Source organism: Thunnus thynnus, chromosome 2, assembly GCF_963924715.1.
Source record: "Thunnus thynnus chromosome 2, fThuThy2.1, whole genome shotgun sequence".
NCBI lineage: Eukaryota > Metazoa > Chordata > Actinopteri > Scombriformes > Scombridae > Thunnus > Thunnus thynnus.
Genome location: NC_089518.1, coordinates 7,729,919 through 7,746,440, shown reverse-complemented (window position 1 = coordinate 7,746,440; position 16,522 = coordinate 7,729,919). Strand labels below are relative to the sequence as shown.

Here is a 16,522-nt window from a genome sequence, read left to right as displayed (position 1 = left end):
TTGCATTTAAATGTCAGTATCACTGAATTAAATTATGCATTAAATTTATTATACTTTATTGCAAGAATGCACAACGCAGATTTATATTTGCTTATTTCTGATAGTATTTACACCAATCAGCCATGACATTAAAACCACCTGCCTGATATTGTGTAAGTCTCCATCGTACCACCGAGACAGCTCCGACCTGTCGATGCATGGACTCCATAAGACCTCTTAACCCTCCTCTGGTATCTAAGACATTAGCAGCAGATCCTTTAAGTCCTTAAACTGTTCTTGAACAATTATTGCAGGGTGCATTATGAAAGAGGCCACTGCAGTCAGGGAATACTGTTGCCATGAAGGGGTGTACTTGGTCTACAACAATGTTTAGGTAGGTGGTACATCATGAAAGCCTGGACCTGAAGTTTCCCAGCAGAACGTTGCTCAGAGCATCACAGCCTGCTTTCTACCCACAGTGCATCCTGGTGCCATCTCTTCCCCAGGTAAACAAATCAAACGCACCCAGCCGTCAACATGATGTAAAAGAAAACATGATTCATCAGAGCAGGCCACCTTCTTCCATTGCTTCACATGCCCACTGCAGGCTGATGGTGGTGGACAGTGGTTAGCATGGGCACCAGTCTGCAGCTACGCAGTTCCAGCAAGCTGCCACGCACTGATGCACTGACACCCGTCTATCATAGCTCCTCTGAGGGACTGGACCGAGCAGGCTAGCCTTGCTTCTCACATATGTATGTAGTAAAAATATAATAATAATAATAATAATAAAATAAAATAACCACACAGGAATGTCTGTTTCTGGTGAATCCATCCATCCAATTAAACACATTACAGATCAAGTTACTTTATCACATTCATGCAAAAAGTAGACAGATTTATGATTAAATTTTTATTTTAAGTTAAATCCAGCAGAGCGGTAAATGCAGCAGAGTCCCTGCAGCCAGAAAGCAGATTCTATTCATCCTCAGCTGATGAGGTAACTCATCAAAGACAAACCTCCATCGCTGCCAACATCAGAAAGCTGGAGAATATTAGTGTCATGTATATTGAAACTGGGATACTAGAGTGCATGTAAATGAACTCAACAGTAAAGCAATAAGTGACTTCAGACTATATAAAAAAAAAAAATCTGTCATCTTAGATGCGATGATGCAATCCACATTCATAGATCTGTGTGTGGAAGCTTTAACCAACAGATTCTCTTTCATGATTTTCATGTCTGATGGATCAAAACTACAGAATCCAGTGAGATAAAGAGCAACATCCCCCCTACCCTCTCCCTTAAATCAACCTTCAAAACTCTAATTGGACCGTTCACTTTGTGGCCTGACCCACTTTTCAGATGTTTCTAACATTGTGAACTCACAGGACTTGTGAGGCTAATGGTGATGTAAAGTGAGTTTGAGAATCTCTAAGTGTTTGATGTCTTCTTTTTTTTAACTGATCTAATATTTTACATGGTTTGTTGTAAGTGTTTTGATTCAAATGCATGCAATGAAACCTCTTTATCTCAGGTGGAACTTCTTCTCTAAATGTTTATGTGCACTTATCCCTGGAATCTAACACAACTATATCAATCTTTTAAAGGTCAGAGAAAGCAGAGCAGAAGCAAGAATCGACTGTGTGAGCGGCAGAGAGTTACTCCTGCAGAATAAGGATGCAGACCTTCTCTGCTCAGTGGGAGTATAAGCTTCTCGTCTTTCAGGAGAGGAGGAACGAGGAGCGCCGGTCTTACCTCCGCCACAGGCACTCCCTCTGGAGGGCGACAGTGCAGGACGATCATCCCGTTGATTGGCACCTCCTTCCCCTGGGGGTCCTGCTCAAAGTTTTTCCTCAGGTCTGTGTGGGGAGATAAGAGGCAGCTGTCAGGTGTCAAGTGTTACGGTCAGCCTGGCCTCAATCCTCCTGCCCATGCCTCCGCACGCCACGACCTTCAAAACCCACTATAGCCTGTGTAGGATAGAGAGGATCCCGTGGCCCTGTGCTGGGTAATCTGTTGACAAGGTGGTTTGGAGGATACTCTCGGTAGAGGAAGTGTGTGTTGCTATGATCAGTCTGGGCAGTGCATACAATAGTGACGCATCCTGCTCTGTCCATTTGATAGCTTAGTGTGCTGCAGCTATCCACTGAAAACCTTTCAAATGTCAGCGTTTCAGGTAAGCAGGAACGTGCCTTTGAATGGGTTTCATGTTCCAAAGCATCATGAGAGATTCCCTGCATATAAGGAATCTGAATACAGGAAGGAAACAGTTCAGCTGGCAGGTTGGTAAGTCATCATCTCAACATCATCATCTGCACACATGTCATGTTTTTGCTTTCTGCAAAGAGTTTGTTAAAGATGCTTTAGTCAAAGACAGTTCACTGGTTTGTAAGTTTCTGTCATTTTGAAAAGTCTTCTTCTGGCCTTATTAGCTCATCCTCAGCTCGGACAAAACATTGAATAGAGAATTGATTATTTCACCACTGATGTTCAGTTTCCTGACCAAAGCAAAAATAAAGATAAAAAGGGTCCAGTTGCCTCTTAGTTTGTTAAGAGTTAAATCATACAGATGGACTCTGTAAATAATCTGTCAGACAGCTTTGTTGACTTGTCATTCTGCATCATCATAACACTAAACAGACAGTTTTCTGCATGTTGTACTTCGTCTTTAATCTGCTCACAAGTTGGATGTGAGCAGTAATCAGGCCAATTCATTGAAGACTCATATGTTGCTGTCACTGAATCCTGCACCGTAATACTGTGAAGAACAACATGCCAGTTTGTGTGGAAGTGGAGCGAGACGTAAAGGAAGAATCAAACATTCTGAATGAACTGAAAGAAATGAAAATGTACCCTATCTATATTAATACACATAAGACTGAAATACAAGTTTCACCCACACATCATTGGTAGATACATACAGTATTATCAAAGAAGGCTACTAGTAGCTTTGAGGGGTCAAAACTCCAGAAATGCTTGAAGGATTAAGAGGTTTTTTTTGTTTTTATTACAAAAAAACATTTAAATAAGATATGAATAGTATGAAATGTTCTGTTCTCGGTCTCGTTATGAAGAGTTGTGACCACTTCAGACTATTTCCCTTCTCCATGCAGCCTGGAAGTATTTGCCTCTACTATCTGCGGAGGTGTTTCCGTACTCACAGGCTATGCGGACAGTAGCCTTGCGACTCTTGGAGGTGCCCAGGTGGCTCCAGGCCACACAGAGGCACCAGTAGTCCTCCGGGCCGTGGAAATCCTCCACCTGCTGACGGGACACGTTGATCATCACCTCGCGCACCTTCAGGCCTGGAATGACAGAAAAGATGAGACAGTTAGCTACTATATATACAGAGAATATGTTACATACCTTGCAGTCAGAGTTCTGCTGCCCAGTATGAACCCAGTAGGGTTTCCAGCAGGGTTTCCAGCAGGGTTCGGGCCATTTTGGGTCGAGTTCAGTTTCGATTATTCTCAAATGTAAGATAATAAGAAACGTGTCTCTGTCTTTGTCTTTCTAACTTCCAATTATCTGCATCCATGTGTGTCGTGTAATGCAAGCAGATACTCAGTCCCCACTGGAGAGCGGGAAGAGACGGAGCATGGCTAATGTGCTGCGTAGCCTGGCAATGAAATAAAACAAAAACTCACTAAAGGGCAGCTTATTAAATCATCAGTGTTTCAGGGAAAACATTACAACCTTGTAACAGTAGATAACAACCACACTGGTTATGTAGAGCTGGCGATACTTTACATACCTTATCTGGCTTTAAACGGGAAAGTTTACCAAACTCAATGATGATGCAAGATGAATGATTTTTTATTCCTGAGAAAGTCTTTCTGTTGGATTAAAGCAACACATCACATTGTTTAAGAAAGTAACAACAGAAAAATATAGCCCAGTTATGCAGAAGATCTCAGGAAGGGCTGACACACTTCCTGAATCCACCTCTCCGCTGAGCACTGGGAGCATCACTGAGGAAACTGGCAGAATCACAGTCCCTCAGGGCTTCTGTACTGTATGTTTTCAGTGCTCAAAGCCGCTAACAAGAAGGAAGCTAAATCAGCTGTAGCAGAATTAGCATTAATAATTTGGACTACACTTAACCGCTTCAAATAGCATATGTATGCCAGCTGTGGAGGCGACACCAGAACAATATAGCACATTATTTAACACAAAAGGCCTGCGAACGCAACATGTTGCACAACGCTCTTATTATCTTGCATGCATTAGAAGAAGAGAAAAAAAAAAACACTCTCGATTTTTAAAAAATCCTCTTAGGCAACACACTGCAAGCCCCCGGTTGAACATGTTCGTCACCCTGTCATATAGCTTCAGATCGGTATACAGCACCCATTTTTAATCTGAGTCATCGGCTTAGGGCCTGTCACATGTGTTTTCTCACTGCTCCTCAGAGCCTCTGCAGCCTGCAGGCCTTATACCCACAGCTGGATTAAAGGCAAGAGATGTGCAATGTGCCGGGGACTGGAAAAGACCAATACCTACATACCCCCAACCCCATCCTAAACCCCTCCATCCCTGACTCTTCTGGCTCTTGTGCATCCACTCTGATAAATAACACTTTAATCTGACATGCTCTTACTGAAGTCAAACAGTCTCATACTGCGGCTGCACAGCTTGTGAAGTGCTGAGCAGACTTCTGAATGAATACCAATTAAACCCGAGTGAATGGCAGCGCACAATGGATCCATGCTGGCATTCGCAGTAAAATTAAGAAACGGAGAACATTTAGTGGCGGGCGGTATCCACTGTGCTGGCTATAAAGGACAACAATAGAAAAGTGAGACTCTTCCTTTTTGTCACACCGAGTTGTGAAGTTGTGAAGTAACTGTCTGATTAAAGAAAGATTAAATAAAATAAATACTGATAGAAATGAGGTCGTTAGTCTCAATATGGTGCACTGCGCCGTACTTGGTGACCGGGGTAGTTTAAATTGTGACTGACAGGCCTGGAGAGGAAAAAAGGCCATGTTTAAGAAGAGGAATAAACAAAGCAGCAGCTCTATGGCTGCTGCTTCCTCGTGGCAGCCCCCGTAGAGAGTGAGACACAAACATAATTCATAATTTCTCGAGCAGCGGCAGAGAGCTGGCAAGTGACAGTGTGTGTGGGAAGAGAGACAGCAGAGAAAATAATGACTAATGACTTTCCATGATGCCCTAAAAAGTGTGAGCCTGTGTTTTAGAGGGGAAAAAAGAGAGAAAGAAGACAGACTGACTGTTGGCGAGAGAGAAAAGGCGGCGGTAAGCTTTCACGACAGAGCAACACATTTCCTGGAGCCCAAAGTGGCGTGGACAGGTGGTTCGCCTGAGAGACGGAGATGAGTGCTGCCACTGTGTCATCTGTCAGCCCTATTTGTTTATCGGCAGAATACTGTTGACAGTGATCATTAGAGTAAACCACTTGATCTGTTCTCCTCCCCGATCCTCTCCTCGCTCCTCACAGTTTCCTGCGTCACTTCATCCAAAAAAGGCTGAATCACACAGAGGAAGACTGGCAAGATGGCTGAAATAAGAAGTAGAGAGCCAGAGAAGAAGAGAGTGTCACTGCTGCAGCTTTGCCATAGTCTAGCTTATTAACTTGGATGTGGATGTGCATGACAAGCACTTCATTAAAAAGCTGCATTAGGATAATTTCAGGGTAAAAGGTTTTAACTTCATGGGTTAGAATTCAGCAGACAACTCTTCCATCTCTCTCTCTCGCCACATATTTCATATATTTCCTCGGGTTCTCGACTGTTAACCGTCCAATAAAAGTAAAATGGGAGCGGGCTGGTGTGTCATAGATCAATATTAGACTTTTCAGAAAATGGCAATATCTGCCCAACGTACTGGCAAACCCAACATACTGATCCAGCGGCTCTGAACCTCGGGGAAGCAGGAGGTGAGGATTAGACTTGAGAGGACATGCCCTCATTTTAAAGGTTGATGTTTGATTTAAATATCTGTTCAGATGTAATTATAGTAACTCACAAAATAAAGGTCTACATTAACCATGTGAACCCTTTTACTCACAGTCACTAGATATCTCAGCCTCCTGCCTCCTCGTGTTTGTTTTGACTTACTGGGTCAAAACTGTAATTACCAAAAAGAATAAATGTATATTACATCACATTAGTCTCCTCCAGTCAGAGTGAGTATTTAGTACCAACTGATGATGTTGGTAAGACAGTTTCATTGGTGCAGTTGGTGTGTGGTGGGTGGGTTTTGTTTTGAGGTTTTTATATCATTCTGCAGCTTCCCAGCAGTATTCCATATATATTACAATCCTACATACGTATGTATGTCTGATGTAGGTTCCTGCATGATAATGTTATTACATATAAACCGATATAAAGCCCCTAACCTGCCTAGCCAGTAGCCACAGAGCGCTAACTGTTGCTGCTGCTCTGCTAAACATGCTAACACACACACACACACACACACACACACACGTGGACGTAGGAAGCATTGAAAACGTAGGTGGGACAATCTAACAGATGTAATTTCCTTCATTCTGCTGCCTTTTAACAGGTAGTTTGATACTTTTACTGCTCTGCTCTGCTAGCAAGAGAAGAATTATGGCTACATTTTGTAATTTCATCCAGAGGAAGTGGATGAGGATATTTGAAGATTTTAAAAAGCTAAAAGTAAAGAAATTGATTCGATGACTAATCCTGAGCCATCTTTAATAATAACCACTCATTTATTTCAAATTGAGGATCTCTTTCTGTGTGCATGTGATTGCTATTTCTGTGAAATGAATTTCTTTAATGTTATCACATCGATGAGTAAAGTGGAGAAGACAACTGTAGTCAAAGCACCTCTATGCATTCTCTAATAAACTACATTCATCTACCAGTCATTTCTACATTTCTACCCAGAAACACGCCACAGAAACATTTCATGATAAAAGACATCGATATAACAACCATCTGCCAGCTTTCATAAAAAACAAATAGTCTTGAATTCATAAGTAGGTTTGAGGAGTGTGTGTGTGGGTAAATCCATCACGTTAGCTTGATAATAGCTTTGTGGCCTCTGATCTATACTTTTTGGCTAAAAATACATATTTGCTAATATTTCAATTAGCAAATAATTTAAAATCCAAAATTCTCATGAAATATTGAAATGAATGTGACACAATTAATCACCAACAATGATTATTTATGTTTACATGCTTTTGCCCTTATTACAAAAAAAAGACAATATTCCTACTAAGCTGTTTACATGACTAATGAAAATGAATATTCCACTAATATTCCCGTTAACATGCGGAGGGTTATCAGGGGTTCCCTCTGCTCCGGTGGGAATCACCAGATCTCTGCAGGCAGTGAAGTAAACCAGCGAGATGAAAAACATTAATGAGCTGCTGCCTGATATTTACAAGTGATATTGATATGACTGAGTTCCAGGCACATCCAGTGCGTATGTTGTCCCAGGCTGAGTGTTTTTGACCTTCATGGTCCATGGCATCATGTCAGGATAATAACCAATCCCCTCCGTCCCCGTCGTGGAGGAGGCGTGGTCTGTTTTTCCAGCTCTCCACTCTCCTCTCATCCCTCTCTTCTGTCTGCCTGCACGGGGGCACATTACACCCCGTCATGCATTTTGCTCTAGAGTTAAAGCACTAAAGTTACCATAATGCTTGGACGAGGAGTGGGTCAGTCAGCTGAAACCAATCTTTTATTGTTGTTTACATTTTGAGGAATTTGCAACATGAAAATTCTTTTTTCCTGTTTGCACTGAAACCATGGAGACAACTCAGCCGGCCAGTTTATGACACAATTTGATGTGGTAAGATGTGAACTTATGAGGAGATGATTTATAAATGCACCTATTCTCAACGATTCCACTGACCAGCAGGATCTTTGACTGAGTTATGACTGAGTTATGACTGAGAAGCTCAAACAATATGAAAGATAAATAGTATATTCTTATTTAAAATACAAATTTCTTACAAAAGAAACAAACTACAGAAGAAGCCATTGTCAGGGTATGTGTCGGTGTTTTTGTCCAAATATGGATGCTAATGCTATTGGGATTCTGATAACAAATGTACTTAGAAAGGTAATAGGTTGATAGCTCATCATGGCGAAGCTTCCACCAGAACATTCTGTCAGACTGGGAGAGAAGCTCGGCTAAATGGATTTGTCTACATAACAAAAGGAAATAATCCTAACCATAAAAATGACAGCATTGGTAGTTTGAAGTGACTTATATTCAGGTTTAGAGTTTATTAAAAAAGCAAATAATAGCTGTCGTCAGTAGAAAAGGCAGCAGTAGCTAGTTACACTGCTGTAAAAAGTGGAGGTTTGGGTGGATGGTTAATCTTCTACCCACAGTCACCATGTTTGTTTGTCATAACCACGGAGTCGATGTGTCTCTAACCTTAATCATGAGAATGACCTCTTCTTAACTTAACTATGTAGTATCAGTTGTGTAAACTTAGCCAAACTTTAGCCATTGGCATAGATAACAGGACAACGTTTATTATTCATATAAATATCATTTTGGATGGCGCTGTCAAATACCCAATTTTATCACTTAGGTAAGAGGACTTGCTGCACAAAGCACCGATGAAAGGGACGTGAATGCAAGGAAAAGAAGCATGAAAAGACCAAGATGTACACAGAACTGAATCAAACTATCCGTACTAACTACAACGTGGTGGTGGATACAATCAGGATGATTAGAGTTGGGTTCTAATAGTCTATGTTTGACCCTGTTCCTGTTCCTCTCAAATCTTTTACTTCTGTTGTTCACATGTGCCAGTTAGAAATCAACAATTCATAACTCATACTGGTAACCTCCTTTTCAGGTTAATTAGACTACTACTAAAAATTCATCTTTCTGCCTCCTCAGCCAATAAAAGCTGATTACAGAAAATTTAACATTTGTGTTTTAAACGTAGCACACACGCATTTGTCACTAGTCAGCCAACGTGGTTGTGTTGGTCACTCTGGCACGAACAGCACACCCGAGCTGATCCCACAAGTGTTCACTGGGGTTGAGGTCAGGACTGCTGGCAGGCCGTTCCATCCTCTCCACTCCCACATTCTGGAGGTCGTCTCTGATAAACCCCACAAACCAACAGATACTGGTTGAAGAATGGGACGCCATCCCACAGCAGAGTGTGACCAGGCTGGTGACCAGCATGAGGAGGAGGTGCCAGGCTGTTGTGGCTGTGTATGGTTCTTCCACACGCTACTGAGGCTACCGTTTGTTAAATGAATAAATTGTTAAATTGCCAATATGTCTTGTTTCTTCAAACTTCAATCATCCAATCCGCCAAACACCAAACAAGAGTCAATGGCAGAATAAGCTGTTTGGCATTGGCAGAGAAGATTTGGCAAATTTTTCATGAGCGCAACCCACATACTCAGCTCTGCTGCTCATCCCACAAATGCATGTTCCTTACAAATGTGGCACCATTTAAAAGGGAAATAAAAAGACTTTCCAACGGTATAAGATTTACTGTTACAACAAAGAAATTATCAACCAAACACTAATTTCCTTACTTTGTGTGCTATGTTTAGTTATTCAGGAAATTAGTTACTTGATTAAGGTGGAAAGCTAAACAGATATTAGATATTTAGATTTATTTAGATTTCGATAAGGTCATCTAAAGGATTCTGATTCGATAAAGGGATTTGATCAAACCTAACCTAACCTCGAGTTGATAGACCACACTCTACACCAACTCATACAGCGATTTGCTTTACTGCAAAATACATCAATAAATAGTAAGTATCCCTGAGAGGATTTTCTAATTTTGTTGCAGCAGTAAGTCTGCTTTCATCGTTACGACCTTAGCCTACTAATGCAGTGTATTACTGTATATCCTAGAAGCCTAGAATTGACATCACAATGGGTCCACTTGCTCTCCTGCTGCTTATCTACTGTATATTGTGTTTAGCAGTGTGCAGCAGCCGTGAAATACCAGCGGGCCCTCCAAGGCATAAATTAACTTGATATTCCTAACCATTGTCTTTTGATGATTTTATATTTGTGCACTGTGATTGTTGGTGAGGCTCATCATGCAGCGTCCAACAGAACTAAAACGAACTATTGAGTAGCTTATGTTTAGGTGCCTTTAGTTCTATTATCATGACTCGGGTTCCTTTTTATTAGCTGGCGAGGGACAAGCGGGGTTTAATGTGGAGGGCCGGTGCCACCTTCAGCCGTTTCCTTGCATGCCTTCGAAGCAGGGTGTGAAACTGCTGACTAACATCCAGCCAACTGCAAATAAATTATGACAGTAGCTGGTGAGTTGGTGTGCCTGACGGGTACAAACCATTGATCAGAGGCTCCTTTCTACTCCATAAACCTTTCTGGCTGGTTTCAAAGAAAAGACAGAAGGAAGCAGATGTTATTTTTTTATTCACCTGTCACTGTGGACGGCGGTGGATACAGTGTTAGCTTCTTCTCCCGATATATCCTGTGGTTATGTCATCAAAGATATAAATATTCACTATTGAGAGGACTCCCCCCACTTTGGCATCCATATAAAATGGGCACAGATTTCTTATGATCCACAAACCACACAGGAACGTTACATGTTAAACCGGTTGTAACCACCATGTTTCTCTGATAAACACCAACTTTTACTTGTCTCGTTTTTGATGCCTTTCAGAGGCTGTGCAGATCCCCATTACTGATCCAAACAACACTCAATGGACAGGTGCTCTTATCTCCACTGGTTGTGGTGCTGTGCTGCATGCTAATAAAGCTTATCTAACTGAAATTGCAACAGTTTTATTTATCAAGACCTTGACACGTTGCTGCATATGTTTCTAAAGATGTTTCTGGTTTATAAGACCTGGTGTACAGTATATTTCCTATATGCTCTTTTTTTGTGTCTATTCACTTAAAATGACATTATTTATAAAAATCTACATGTTGCAGTCCAACTGAAATCAAACCATTTATGATTTAATTGATTTTGAGCACATTCATGTTTGAAAGGTTATCATATTTTGAAAGCAGCGAGGCAGCTGACCTGCAGACCGAAACCATAGAAACAAACAACACCAGCATTTTACTTTAACTATGACCTACTGGACCTTGACTTATTTTTTAATGCAAACATAACTGCCTTCTCTGCCTATAGAAAGCAATGTATAGATAATCCATTTAATCTGTAATTGAAAAATGACATCTTCTTTAAAAACATGCTTAACTTCAAATAAAAAAGATGCTCTGTTTACAAGGTAGTCAAAGAATAAATAATAGAAGGAAAAGTAATTACAGACCAACTCCACACAGAAAGAGCCTCTGGTAAATATAAAGTCTGGTTATCCACTTATTAGTGGCACAATAGAAAAGTTAAAATACCTTTATAAGTCTTGATTTTTCACCTGGATTTCATAACAGACTTCTTTTCACCTAAATTGTAAATGTAAATAAAATACTGCTGCATGAAGTCAGAAAACTGCAGCCAGGACTCAAACATACACTGTAAATACACATATATATATATATAAATCGCAGCAATATGCTATATATTTCACTATATCACAACTTTTGAGACAATCTTTAGCTGACTTTGTTTGTTGTTTGTTGTCCCTGTTTGCAACTCAAGCATGAATGTGAATGAATGAATGAATCACTTTGATACGACAGAAAACTTAAACATGTGAAGATCCTCAGACATGTTCTGGGAAAAAAACATCTTTCTTCCATGATTCTGAAGCAGATTTATGGATGTTTATTCGTGAAGGACACCGGAGACGATAATATCCTTGCAAAGTGTAAGTCACATTGAATCTAAAAATATGTTTATCATGTCTATGTGTTCAGATTTGACTGAATAATGAAGGAATATGAATTGTGATGCAAACTGCAGCAATAGGTTGAAGTGTAATTGCCTGAGTGAGCTGTGTGTCACTGCTGCAGCTCCAGCTCAGGACTCTGGTGATTAGCAGCCAAACTATAATAACTAACGAACACTGGCATACACCTGTCTCACCTCAGGCACTATCTCGGCCTCCTGTTTGTCCCTACAACCCCCCCCAACCCCCCCCCCCCCCTCTCGACTCTCCTGCGTCCCCTCAGGGAGGTGCGCCTCACAGGTTGAAAACCTCTGCACTATATGAACCGCTCCTCTCAGGAGTGGAAATGTAAGGTTTTATGAAGTGTAGTAAAGCCTGCTGCAGTTTGATCCCTCCATATTATTCTTTAGATGCTGCTCTCTCTTTGCACAGCAACGTGTTTAAAGGATCACTGCAGTTCATCACAAACTAGGTCTTATCAGGTTGTTTCTGCCATCGTTCCTGTCAGTGGGAACATGGAAACAACTCAGTGATTCACTTTGAAGGAACAATGTTAATGTTACTGATCAGAAAGATGGCAAATAAAATATGTTGCAGGTAGGCTGAGTGAAAGTGTGTACATATCACTACTGAACTGGACTGCAAACAGAATCTTTACTATTAATTTCGTGCAAGTCCACGGGGTATCTTCATATCATATTGTAGAACAGGACAGCTGGTCTCAGTCTTCAGTCTGACACATATAGAGAGAAAATCATTTACATTTACATTAATTCATACCCACAGGCAATTCAGAGCAGCCAATTCACCTAACCTGCATGTGTCTGGACGTTGTGAGGAAACCAGAGCAGGAAGAGCACGCCAACTGCTGCGTTTGTGTCGTGAACAAAGGAGGCGGTTGCTACATGCACACACACAACAGTCCATGTACTTTACATACTCTACTAAACTGTTCTCACAATTACGTCGCGTTGTCAAATGTAATGACTGTCTGCATTCTGCTCACACACGACATTTCCTCAAATGAATGAAATTGGAGGGAAGTGGTTGGGTGGATGGTGGCGTACTGACGCTTGAGACTGAGGTTCACATGTTCTGTGTGTGATTAGAAGTTTAGGCAAGAAAAACACTTTGATTAAAGATCCACACAAGACATGTTTTAAGACATATATATATAAATACTCTACTTTGAATATTAATTTGTGTACAATTCCCTCATTAAAATCCTTTAAACGTTATCTATTCCTTCTGCCTCATTAAAAAATCCACTATCTTGTTAATTTCATTGGAAGATGTCTCTTACAACTGAAAGTCACTCATTCTAAAGTTCCTTCTCAGTGTGTGTGAACTAGAGGCTCCAAACTTCCACATCAGTTGTATGCTGGACCATGATTGGCTCCAAACTGTTTGTGATGTCATGTGACTGGTTTAAACATGTTGCATCTTTTTCTGTATTAAACCAAGATCATCATCTTAAGTACTTCAATAGAACCATAGAGAAGTTTGTGTGTACTATTGTACTGCAGGATTTTGCTGGAACACAAATGAAATAAAAATCCTTCAAAATATATTTGTTGTTACAATTTAGTATATAAATGTTATTTCTAGGACAGAGGGGTTGGCCTAGAATGTGATCTAACATGAGAAAGATCCATCTTTTTGGTATTGATCTCTAATGCTAGCATTAATATTCAAAACAAGACTTATCACACAAATATCCTGCTGTTAAACTTATTAACCGTATCAATGGATAAATAAATACAAACACTGCATGCAAACTCTTTTGGTTGAGTGAGTGTCTGCTGTCAGTCGGCCTGGTGACGGCAGTCTGTCCTCTCAGCTCTGCAGGAGCTGCAGCTGACAGACGAGACGCGTGACGCAGGTCCAGTGAGATGTGGGGAGGCTGCAGAGAGGAGGACAGGGTGGATGGACTGTCGTGCTCACATGAGACAACATTTTTTTCTGCTCATAATAATGTGAGAGGAACAGAAGTGACTCTACAGCTGATGCTCTGGATTAGCCCAGTAGTTAGTGTTGTCACCTTCATGAATTTGGGAGTTGGAGCTTCTGAAGGAGCACTGAAGTGAGGCTGCTTAGTTCAAATGTCAACAATCTTTCTCCAGGATCACTGGCATCATTAGATATATACTTAATACCTGGAAGAGAGCATGTTTTCTCCCGTTCTCACACTAGTCCTGTTGCGAGTTTTTCTTGCAATCAAATTCGCTCCAGTAGGTTTTCATCCTGCAGCTCTGAGGTTCAACAGAAGCTCCTTATATGGAGCTCCTCTCCTATATGATTCTAAAGCACCTTTTTATCCAAGAAGATTTCACCTGTGAATAAAGTTTTCTGAGGAGAAACCATCCATGTGCAAGCCTCATCTCCACTTTTAGCCGACGTGCTTCATCAGTGGAAAATATCTTGATACTGACAGGCCTGTCTGACAAAGGCTAATAATAACCAATAATCATTCTGTTTCATCTGTCTAGTCCATGCGCTTGCTTGCACTTGTGAGCCACCCACATGCTGTAAGAGCCACAGCAGAATTCTTTACTGAAGACACTGCACTTTAGATCTCAGAACAGCATTAGTACATTAGCATCATCCTCCATGAGGGTCTCATTATGTCCACTCCGGCTCGCCAACCGAGGCCGGTTACTACACCAGGACTTAATGCTGACAGAAGAATCCTGCAGGTACTGTTCTGAAAACTCTCCCAAGCACTTAAGGTATTGAGGCTTTGTTTAAAATGAATCCCCAAATTAGCCACCATTTCACTCTGCCCACATTCATATTGCATGCCAGCAAAACTGGCTCGCACACAAGAACCCTCGCAAACACGTCCGCACATGTGCACAGAGCCATTAGAGTCTATTTCAACTATCTTTTGGGGGGAAGGATATTTGATAGCACACCATTTTTTATTCCTCCCAGAAAAGTGGAACTTTTATCTCCCAACTCCATTAGGCCCCGTGCCCACTTCTGAGCTCTGTAATCAGACAGTCCCAACCCACAGCCGTGTCTCCTTCAAATGATACCCAATTTCAAGCCTGCAAAACGTGAAATGAAGCCTGACCAACCCAAAACATACTGCTAGCAAGTGACACATCTTGCAATGTTATGAGCCTCTGAAAACAACAGTGACCCTGTATCGCCATGGTGGGAAACATCAGCAATTACAACTACAGTGGCTCATAAAAGAAGAAGAAGTTGTTTTGTATTTTCTGAGTACGTTGTGTGTGGAGGGAAAGGGGGGGGGGGGTGTTTATTTTATGTTTCCACATTCATTACTTTACTGTTCTGCTTCAGGTTGCATCTAAAATGTGTTTTACTTCACCATATTGAGCACATTAATTCTAATCATTAGAACTACACTCCTTTGTGTTTTAGAGCAAAGTTTGTCTAAATTACTGTATTACTTTCAGTTTCCTCACAACTGCAAGTCATTCTGTTACAGTGACGCAGCACTGCTAAATGAGGAGGGAGGAAAACAATGTACCTACGGGGGTACTGGGGGATGACTCGGCTCCAACAAGGTTGTGCTTGACTGTCTGGAACGGGATCCTCAGGATTGCACCTCTGCTTTATGCGAATGACGTGGTCCTGCTGGCTACATCAGACCGTGACCTCCGGTCCACACCGGAGCAGCTTCCAACCGAGTGTGAAGCAGCAGGGATCAGGGTTAGCACCTCCAAGACTGTGTCCACACTAAACAGGTTCAATTTGTAAAAAAACACCTTTTTCTCTCCATCGTCCAGACTGAAACAGTGTTTTGCTGTCTTCTCCCAAAACGGTCTCCAGACTGTAAAACATTACGTGTGTGCAGGAAGCAAATATTTAATATTACTAAACATAGAAACATGGGACTCTACCAGGTAACGTACCAGTCCTATAGCTTGATGTTATGGACATCAGTTTGAATTATTTCACTTTTGGCTAAAATAACAATAGATAAATAATAAAATAAAAATACCCATGAGCCTCAGCCACCATTTCTGTGTAGAAGAAGACCATCATTAGTAATGAATTCAAAAGGCTTCTCAACACCACAATCAAACTTCCACCCATTGTTAGTGACGCACATGATACAACTTAAAGCTGCGAGATTGGATATTTCTTGCTGAAATGCATCTTGGGAGTTGTAGTTCACTTCTACCCCAAAGATCTTATATCCAGTCTTGTACCTTTGACTCTTAATCAAAGAACCAGATATTTTCTGACACAGTTGTTCATCTTTTGGTCCAAACTGTGAGTCAGGTAATATTGTCTATGAGGTAAATGAAAGGGATTTTTACTTCTATTAGCAGGGGTGCCTGGAATAGCTACTCCCACTTTCCCCTTTTCTCCTGAGAGCATAGTGAGTACGGGTGAGTAAGAACAATGAAAGCTAATGTTTATATTTTATCATAATGTAGAGGTATAATGCTACAGATGAAACAGCAAATAACAAGCATGGTTAGGAATACACTGAAGTGTAAATGGGACAAATGGTATCACAGACACTCTGGTAGCCTGGTGATCTGGTTCAGGCGTTGGTTGGATTCCAGCTGAGGACCTGTGTTGTATGTCATACGCCCGCCCCTCTCTGCACTCTTAACTATCCAATAAAGGCAAAAATGCACAAAAAATGAACCTTCCGAGCCTCAATTTTCCTGCAGAAATCATGAAGTGCTGAGCGGCTCCTGAAGTCATTCTGCATCCTCACTTTCACTGGTACAGTAAGTGTCGCTGAGCAGCTTCCCGAGAGTCAAAATTGGATATAAAAACACTAG

At 41.2% G+C, this 16,522-nt stretch overlaps 1 protein-coding gene across 3 annotated transcripts in view; it reads right to left on the bottom strand.

Annotated features, from left to right (window-relative positions):
• unc5db (unc-5 netrin receptor Db) overlaps positions 1 to 16,522 on the bottom strand; it is a 185,807-nt gene that overhangs the window by 74,728 nt on the left and 94,557 nt on the right. For all 3 annotated transcript variants that reach the window (XM_067601621.1, XM_067601607.1, XM_067601612.1), the window contains exons 3-4: positions 3,145 to 3,288; positions 1,739 to 1,842 (exon numbers count right to left, since the gene is read on the bottom strand). In XM_067601621.1, coding sequence (XP_067457722.1) covers positions 1,739 to 1,842; positions 3,145 to 3,288 — 248 coding nt within the window. The remainder of the gene's footprint in view (positions 1 to 1,738; positions 1,843 to 3,144; positions 3,289 to 16,522) is intronic.